Consider the following 10,222-nt stretch of genomic DNA (forward strand, 5'->3'; position numbering starts at 1 on the left):
ATTGGATGCATGTTGTGTATTTTTTTCATGTCTTCCCCTTAGAAGTAGTGCAACATGAAACATCAATATAAAAAAGATAAATTTGCTTTGATCAAATTTTGGTGTGCCTTGCTATAAAATAAGGTAGTCCGAAACAGTTTCACCAAAATTCCAGGAGGAAGCACTAATTCACACAATCTGCACCTGAAGAGTTAAAGTGTGTGAAAAATATGCACCAGCAGGAATATAAAAAGTTGAGTGCCGCAGCTGAAGGCCAATAGTTGCGGAAACATGGTTGTTTAAACACAGTAAAAAATAGATCCTAAAGTGAAAGTGCTACCTTACTTAACATCATCATGTTTTACAGTAATTTTAATTGTGCAGGTATGGGCTGCCAGTGAACTTTCAAGCCATGCTGCTACATCCACACAAAAAAAGTACCAAGAGGTTACGAGACCTCTTAAACCAGTTGTATGGGCATTTAGACAGCAGTGCTTCACAAGGCCTGGGGGCACATGACGTGAGTAACTTTCGTCGTACTTTAAATAATTAGACACACAAACTACTTGTAATGTGAGACTTGAAACCAAGTATTTATCCACAATTAAAACTTGTTTTATGTTTTTGCAGAGTGTGGAGATACCAGGACTTGGATTTGGCCATGCTGAGTATTACCCATATGTTTATTACAAAATTAATGTTGATATGGTTGATACTAAAGTGTAAAAAGCTTTTCTGTAATATTGCCAACTCATTACGGATAGTATTATGTACAGCAAATAAGGGAAGTTGGTATGTGTTCGTTTTTTTTAAATGTAAAAGCTTCTCCAGAACATTCCACATTGTATCAGACATTATTTCTGTGTAGATGGCACAGTGCTGCCAGTATTCTTGTAGTAGTGACATTCAGTCTTCCACTGGAACGTTAGTATTTAAAATAAATTGTATGTTAGATCATCTGAAATGCAGCAAGCTGAAACTGTGTGTACATTGTCTGCAGCACAACTTCAAGTTTTTACTTCCAGGAAGCTTTTCACTTTAAACCTAAAAAAGAAATGCTCTCCATGCATCTGCCTTGCCGTTGAGATATCAAACGTTAATTATTTGTTATTGGAATATTTTATAATCAAATAACAGTAGTACTTTAACTTCCCAAAGGAAAGGAACCGGATTCCAAATTGGATTTTATTAATGATAATCTGTGGAATCTCACTCAATACTCCTGCTTCATATAATATCCTCACCTTTCTTATCTCTCTTAATTACAGTTTTATCTTATGTTTATATTTATTGCATAATTTACTAGATTTTATTGAAGACCATACCACATTGCCAATAAAAACTAAAACATGCTTCAACTTGTCATATATGATCACTCAGTTTTAGTTACTAACTACAAAAAAGTGTCTTCCATAGTCAGCAGTATGCAGAGCATTCTTTTTTATTGGAAGTGTGTACATAAAAATAACTTGACAGTTATGAGGGATTGGTGTTACAACTCAGTGTGGAGTGCTGGAGGAAGTTATATGGTAGGGCACCTTTCTCCTTATGTAATATATTGTAGATATTTTAAATTTTGTTGTTACTTGTTGTAGAAGCGATGTTTAGACTGTTCATTAGTGCTCCGGTGCCTGGATCCAGTACATGGATAACTGTTGGTTTTGGTCAGGACTAATTTATTGTAAATTTTTGGTAAGCACAAGAGTACAGCCATGAAGTCAAATGTGTAAGATACGGTTGCAAGTTAAATGTTTTATCTCTGATCATTGAAGTCCCTCTTTCCGTGGGTATGTTACCCATAGATTGTACAGTGAAGAATTTGTGGTTCTGTTCATTCATTTGTAAATAACATTCCAAGTTGTGAAGTAAATATGCAATGCCAGTGTTGTCAATAAATTAAAGAGATTTCCTGAATATTTTATGAGTGTTATTTTATTAAATAAAAAAATTGCATCTACATTTGCCTAAAATATTGAATGCCTCATTGCCTAATGATATATCCAATAAAATGATGTCGCTGAATAAATATAAGGATTGTCTTTGGGTAACCACAGTGATTTGAAATGAGTAGGATGTATGTCAAGCAGAATCTAATACAGAATGATATTTTCACTCTGCAGTGGAGAGTGTAGTGATATGAAACTTCCTGGCAGATTAAAACTGTGTGTCGGACCGAGACTCGAACTCGGGACCTTTGCCTTTCGTAGGCAAGTGCTCTAACAACTGAGCTACCCAAGCACAACTCACGCCCCGTCCTCACAGCTTCAATTCTGTCAGTATCTCGTCTCCTACCTTCCAAACTCCACAGAAGCTCTCCTGCAAACTTTGCAGAATTAGCACTCCTGGAAGAAAGGATATTGCAGAGACTAGGCTTACCCACAGCCTGGGCGATTTTTCCAGAATGAAATTTTCGCTTTGCAGCGGAGTGTGCACTGATGTGAAGTTTCAGAATCTAATACATCTGACATTGTGGATATTCCGTGCAGTAAATCATCTTCAAAAGAGACATTGATTTCTACATAGCGGACAACTGAAGAGAGATGTCACAAAAGATTTTAGCGATAAACCAATTAAAAAAAGCTTCTTTCGCATAACCCAAAGAATTTCTGGTGGTATGTAAAAGCGGTTAGTGGCAAAGTTATTGTCCACCACCCACAGTCAAGACAGGAACACAATCCTGTTTCTTTAAAGCCGTGTTTCCATCATCAGTATTTGCTGTAGATCCAGTTTGCGTAACTTCTGCTCCATATGTTCTGGCAGTGTACGCGGGTTTTGCAGCCACTTTTCCGATGTCACAGTGAAACAGTTAAAACGTCCTCAGGAAAACAGCAACACATCTAAAGGCTTTGGAAATGGGCAGGCCACTTGGTAGTTCTCTATCTATAGCAAAAGAAATGAGATGATTACATCATACTTGTTGCTATTGTACACAATTATTGCAGGACTGTAAAGTGGTTCATGGAACTCTTTAAGAATTTTTGTTTGTTTTCAAAGTAAGCTTATCATGAAACTAAATCTGTTCCACATAATGTTCTTGAAATCTCTGGAGACTGAATCTGTGGCAAGACCAATGCCTATGAAAAGCTATGATTTTTAGCTGTTGTGTCTTTGCATACATTTTTAATGTAAGGAAATTTCTTTACTGAGGTAAAATGTAACTAAAAAATCCTAAAAAGTGCATCACCATTCTTGTGCCAGGTGTGTAGCATTTGTCTGATAAGATTCTGTTGCACCACCATAATTTTAGTCAAATTGCAAAAATTGGTGAACAGAAGATTTGGCTTTTTTGAGGTAAAAGCTTATTCTACACCTGCATCTATATCCTGCAGACCAGTGCCAAGTGCATGGCAGAGGTTACATTCTATTGTACCAGTTCTTTGGGCTTTATCCCATTCCATTCATATATGGTGCATGGGAAGAGTAATAGCCTGAATGCATCTATATGTGCTATAATTAGACTAATCTCGTCCTCGTGATCCCTATTGGAGCAATACGTCATGGGTTGTACTACATTCCTAGATTCATCACTTTTAAAATTGTGTCTAGAAACTTCTAAGCTGGTTCTGACAGGGCAGTTTGCATCTATCTTAGAGTGTCTGCCAGTTCAGTTGTTTGTGCCTCTATGTGACTCTCTCTTGTGGGTCAAATGAACCTTTGGCCATTCGTGGTGCCCTTCATTGTATCTTTTCAATATTCGCGGTCAGACCTACTTGGTCTGTGTACCACGATCTGGAGCAGTATTCTTAGGACGGGTCGCAGGAACGCTTTTTATGCAGTCTCCTTAGTAGGTTGATAATGCCTCCCTAGTATTCTACCAATGATTTGCAGTCAGCGGCTTGCTTTACCTACCACTGAGTCTACGTGACAATTCCATTTCCTATTCCTACAAATTCTCGTTGTTGTTGTTTTCTGTCCAACAACTGGTTTGATGCAGCTCTCCATGCAACTCTATAGTCTTTGCAAGCCTCTTCATTTCCAATTGATTACTGCAACTTCCATACATGGCAACACTCCATACAAATACTTTCAGAAAAGACTTCCTGACATTTAAATGTATTGCACTGATTGACTGTTCTGTCAGTTTTTGGTTGAATATTTTATACATTGTGAATGAAAATACACACAGCACTGGCATAATATTTATTACTTATTTCACAAACCAGTTTCAGCTTTTACATCATCAGCAGATACAAAGATAAGTATGTGGTGCAGTTTTGTTGGATCAGAGGTTTTAAACTTGTATATCTAAAGCGTCTCTCAATTTTGAGAGATGAAAAATGTTAATGTTAGATTTAGGAACAAATCCCTTATGTTTTATTCCTAAACATGAAATTAACATTTTTTGTCTCTGGAAATGGAGGTACATTGTAGACACACTAGTTTAAAATCGTTGATCAAAAAAAAATTCACATACTTACCTTTGTACCTGATGATGGCGTAACAGCTGAAATTTGTGAAATAACTGATAAATACTGTACAATATTACAGCAGAGTTGTGTATGTTTTCATTCATAATACTTAAATCTATATTCAGTGTTAACAAATTTCTTCTATTCAGAAATGCATTTTTTTGCCATTGCCAGTCTATGCAAGTTGTTACACCCAGGTCTTTGTGTTAGCTGCAAAAAGTCTAAGGTTACTATGATATTGTCCACAAGGTCATTAATATACAACAGGAACAGCAGGGGAATCGGCCAATTCATACAAATACCTGGGTATATCTCTTTGTAGAGAGATGAAACGGAATGATCACATAGATTTAGTCATGCATAAAGCAGCAGGTGGTAGACTTCAATTTATGCGTAAAATACTGGGAAAGTGCTATCAATCTACAAAGGAGATTGCTTACAAATCACTGATGTGACTGGTTCTAAAATATTGCTTACATGTGTGGGACCCACAACTGATAGGCCTAACAGGGATATTGAATGTATACAGAGGAGAGCAGCACGAACGGTCACAGGTGTGTTTAATCCATGGGAGAGAGTCACTGAGATACTGAAGGAACTGAACTGAAATACTCTTGGAGGATGGACATATACTATTCCGAGAAAGTCCACTAACAGAGTTTCAAGAACCGGCTTTAAATGATGACTCTAGGAATATGCTACAACCCTCTATGTATTGCTCACATAGGGGATGTGAAGATAAGATTAGAATAATAATCTCTTTTTTTAGGATAAATTTAGACAACAGGTTCCCCTGCCTAAAGAGTATCTCCAGCAGTTTAAAAAATTCTGAAAAAATCACTCGCAAGACAGATTTTAACACTTCAGATATCACACGTACCAGGTGTGACAAAGAAAAACAAACCATTGGAAAGAGTAACATGGTCATTTCACAGACTTATCCTCCATCAAAACATGCAGTCAATAACAAATAAAATACAACTATTAGAGGGGACTGATGACCTTAGCTGTTTAGTCCCCCTTAAACATCCCAACAACCACCACCACAACTATTAGAAATTGAGCTCCAGTCTTTGAACTGCACAGTAGTTTGTGTTACTGAGCACTGGTGTAGAGACACAGAAATCCAACATGTAGTATTATCATTGTATGAAAGGGCAAACTCTTACTGCAGAACTGCTTCAAGGGGTGGAGGATCACGCATTTATATTAGAAAAGGAACACAGTTCAAATCAAGACATGACCTCAGTACAGTAAGTGAAGACAAACACTTTGAAATATCAGCTATTGAATTATCACCAAGAAACTAATCATTTTGTGTGTGTAGATCTCCCAGTGGTAGTGTTGACACTTTTTTCAATAAATTAACAGAAGTTCTAGATAGAGTCTCAAGTACAAAGGTCAACATAATTCTGTGTGGGGATATTAACATCAACACTAATATCATAAATGAATCCAGCAGCATAAATATCCTTCAGAGTTTTGGCATGTCCCTATTAGTCCACAGTGCAACAAGGGTTATACAATGACTGCATCAGTAATTGACCATGTGGCCACAAATATGGATAGGGAAAAATTTAATGTAGCTGTAAAAGATCTCAGACTATCAGACCATCTCTGTCAAATAACAACAGTAAAATCAGATGTCAGATCATTCCCTAAGCTACAAGCCTACAAACTACATTGAAATCAAAATTAAATATTTCTCAAAAGAACTAGCAAATGAAAGCTGGGATGAAGTGTATAAGGAAACCAATGTGAATATGAAATTCTCTAAATTCGCCACACTTTTTAAGTTGAACTTTGAAAAGGCATTTCCAAAAGTATGGATGTCTGTATAAACACCCACCAAAAATAGATGGCTAACAGCAGGTATTGAGAAGTCCTCCCAAACACTTAAATACCTCACTTCCACGAAAAAGAGTCGCAATTATCCAGAATTCTTAAATTTCTATCATAGATCCAAAAATATCTATAAGAAGGTGCTGATTGCTGCAAAAAAAGTCATTTAATGACAAAATTATATATAATGCAGAGAATGAAAGCAAAGCAGTCTGGCATGTTCTAAAAAAGGAAACGGGGAGAGAGAAACAAAGGCAGAATAACATTCTGCTAAGAGAGGGGGATAAGATGATAAAAGATCCACAACACTTAGCAAACTATGCAAACGAGCATTTTTCAAGTATTCTAGAGAAGTTACAGCAAAAATTCTCCAAAGCAAACATAACACCGGTAAATAATGTTGCACTAAGTACTATGATGTTACATCCAACCACAGTGAATGAAGTCAATAAAACTCTTCCAAAACTAAAAAAATAAAAAGTCAGTAGGCTCAGGTGGTGTACCAATGTGTGTATTGAAACAATGCATAGAGATTATACAAGGCCTCTTGACAAATATAATAAATGAATCCTTCACATCAGGGACATTTCCAGAGCAATTAAAACAGGCAAGAGTTGTACCTTTGCTTAAGAAAGGTAATGCAGAAGACAGAGAAAATTACTGGCCCATTTCCCTGCAGTCACCACTCTCAAAAATAATAGAAGAAATTATGAAAGAGAGATTAATGAATTATCTGAATAAATACAATCTTTTAAGCGAAACACAGTTTGGTTTCCGAAGTGGCAAAAATACGGAGTCAGCCATAGTAGAATTCACAAAAGCTGTACTTTCTTGATAAATATGAGTATGTCACAGGCATATTTTTGGATCTTTCTAAGGCCTTTGATACAGTCGACCACAAGATTCTATTATATAAATTAGAAGCATTAGGAATATGAGGGGTAGCTAATGACTGGTTTCAGTCATACCTAGCAGATAGGGTACAAAGAGTAGAAATAATGGTTTCAGTCATACCTAGCAGATAGGGTACAAAGAGTAGAAATAACACATACTTCAAATAGATCCAAACATTTAGTAAACCAGAACCAAAATACATCAATATAGGGGGTTCCACAAGGTAGCATATTAGGACCATTACTTTCGCAGTAGTGTTAATCATGGCGAAAATTCTCTTTGCTGATGACAGCAATATTATAGTCGCTGAGAAAACGAGAACTCCTTGCAGCGAAAGAAAAAGAAGCTCTGAAGGAAGTTTGCGATTGGTCAATAAGCAATAAAGTGACATTGAATATAACGAAAACTAATGCCATGAATTTCAGTTTGAAAAGAGAAAATGACAGTGTTAAATTAAATGTAGATGACACCTCTATAGACTGTGTAACAAATGCAAAATGTCTAGGAATGAATATTGATTCTCAGTTGAAGTGGTGTGAACACACAAAGGTACGAACAGAATGTCACCAACATGTTATGCCCTTAGAATCCTATCGTCAGTGTGTAACAGGTAGTGTCTTTTAGTTACATACTATTCATGTGTACACTCAGTTCTTAGCTACGACATTCTTTTTTGGGGAACAAATGCACAAAATATAATCACAATTGTCAAACTCCAGGAAAGATCCATAAGAATAAGAACCAAAAACAGTAGTCGAGCTCATTGTATAGGTGTGTTCAGAATACTGGGGATTTTAACTGCTCCGTGTGAATACATTTACCAGTCAGTTGTATGCATCAAAAATAACATTGGTAATTACTGTGCAAACAGTTCCGCAGTTAAATACCAGAGCTGAGGGAGTTTTCACCAGTATCACCTGAAGATGGCCAGAAGACTCTGTGCTGAAATATTGTGGCAGGAAGTTACAAACATCTGGCAGTTCTCCCGAATTTTCTGGAACAATATGTGCGCTGGGAAAGTTTAAAATCTCACTGCACAAGCAGCTCTATCCATGACCATGGAACAAGAGCTAGACTCAACTTACATTTACCAAGAAAAAATAAACAGAAAACTCAAAACAGCATTTTCTACCAAGGAATAAAACTGTACAATAAATTGCTAAAAGAGATTAAAGAAACTGCAAAAAGACACTTATTTAAAAAGGCAGCTAAAAAGTACCTGCTATGCAATACATATTATACACTGAAGGATTACTTAGATAAAACAGAGTAGAAGTGTGGTAAAAAAAAAAAGTTATACAAATAAATAAATCATAATGATTATAAAACATCCAACATTCCACATAATGCCTTCACACTGTTTTTCTCCTTTTTTTTCTTTTCTAGAAATACATAACCCCCCTCCCCTCCCCTACTCCCCCCCCCCACCCCCCCCTCCCCACCCAAAGCTATGCATAGCACAATACCAACACCTCTTCCTCTTTCTGAGCTCAACATCTCACTCATTATAGAGGGATGCTGACTCAGTTTTTCAGGATAGCAAATGGGAAGTTGCAGTACAGAAAATGGCCCAGAGATCACCAGAGAGAGAGAGAGAGAGAGAGAGAGAGAGAGAGAGAGAGAGAGAGTGAGTGTGTGTGTGTGTGTGTGTGTGTGTGTGTGTGTGTGTGTGTGTCTAACTAGAAGTCTGTAAATGTATGCGTATAAGAATTAACTTATTTTAAATTGGTCTAAACTGGTAAATACTTTGACATGTCCTATATTCCCTGTAAAAAGAGATCTACGGATGACTGCAGCTGCTACTACTTCTACTTCTATAATTGGTGCACACTCAGAGACATTCAATCAAGCATTCTTCCCACACTCCATACGTGAATGGAACATGAAGAAACCCTAATAACTGGTCCAGTGGGACATACCTTCTGTAGAGTACAGATGTAGATGTAGGGGGCCAAACACACTTCCCTGGGGCACACCCAAAGTTACTTCTACATCTGATGATGACACATTATACAAGATAACTTGCTGTGTCCTCTCTAGCGAAAAATCCACAATCCAGTTGCAAATTTCCCTTGACATCCACATACAGTCATATTTTTGATAACAAGCATAACTGTGGTTACTGAGTCAAATGTTTTTCGGAAATCGAGGCATACTGCATCTACCTGCCTGCCTTGATCTATGGCTTTCAGTATCTCATATGAGAAAAGAGTGGGTTGGGCTTCACATGACTGATGTTTTTAGAATCCATGTTGATTGTTACTGAGGAGGTCATTCTGTTTGAGATACCTCATTACATTCGATATCAGTTCTAAGATTTTACAAAAAATGGATGTCTAGGATATTCAACAGTAGTTTTGTGGATCGCTTCTGTTACTCTTGTAGATGGGTGTGATCAGTGCTTTCTTCTAACTACTGGGCACAGTTTTTTGTTTGAGGCACCTATGGTATGTTATATTTAAAAGAGCGGGTAACTCAACTGCAATTTCAGTATAGAACTTGATAGTGATTCCATTGGGCCTTCAAGCTTTGTTCAAGTTTAGCGATTTCAACGGTTTGTCAATGCGACTGACACTAATACTTATTCCATTCATCTTTTTAGTGGTATGATGATTAAATTGGGACAATTCTCATTTAAAGGAACATTTGAAAATGGAGTGGAGCACTTCTGCTTTTGCTGTGCTACCCCATCTCGTGTGAGTGAGTGGACACACTTTGGTGCCACTAACAGCCTCTACAAATGACCAGAAATTCTGTGAGTTTTGTGAGAGATAGATCAACAGTATTCTGCATTGTCTTGACAGCCAAATGCATTTCATTCAGCATCAATCTGTGTGTAACCCTATGCTTTATTTTACACCTATTATGCAGTAGTCTCTCTCTCTGTATAAGTTTCTTTGCAATGGCGGTATATCATGGAGGGTCCCATCACATCGTGAACTGTTTCACTGGGTACACATCCATCTAGGATTCTAGAGGATAGTCAACTATTCTTTTAAAGCTGAGTTATAGTTGCTTCACATCCTTCTGTCCTTAGCTAAAAGTTTCAAGTTCCTCATTGAAACTGACACTACTACTTCTTTATCTAGTTTACTTAA

At 37.0% G+C, this 10,222-nt stretch overlaps 1 protein-coding gene across 1 annotated transcript in view; it reads left to right on the forward strand.

Annotated features, from left to right (window-relative positions):
- LOC124798015 (V-type proton ATPase subunit C) overlaps positions 1-1,895 on the forward strand; it is a 71,169-nt gene extending 69,274 nt beyond the window's left edge. The window contains exons 9-10 of the mRNA XM_047261212.1: positions 364-499; positions 610-1,895. Coding sequence (XP_047117168.1) covers positions 364-499; positions 610-705 — 232 coding nt within the window. The 3' untranslated portion in view covers positions 706-1,895. The remainder of the gene's footprint in view (positions 1-363; positions 500-609) is intronic.
- The last annotated feature ends 8,327 nt before the right edge of the window (positions 1,896-10,222 follow it).

The sequence above is a fragment of the Schistocerca piceifrons genome, chromosome 5, assembly GCF_021461385.2.
Source record: "Schistocerca piceifrons isolate TAMUIC-IGC-003096 chromosome 5, iqSchPice1.1, whole genome shotgun sequence".
NCBI classification, from domain to species: domain Eukaryota; kingdom Metazoa; phylum Arthropoda; class Insecta; order Orthoptera; family Acrididae; genus Schistocerca; species Schistocerca piceifrons.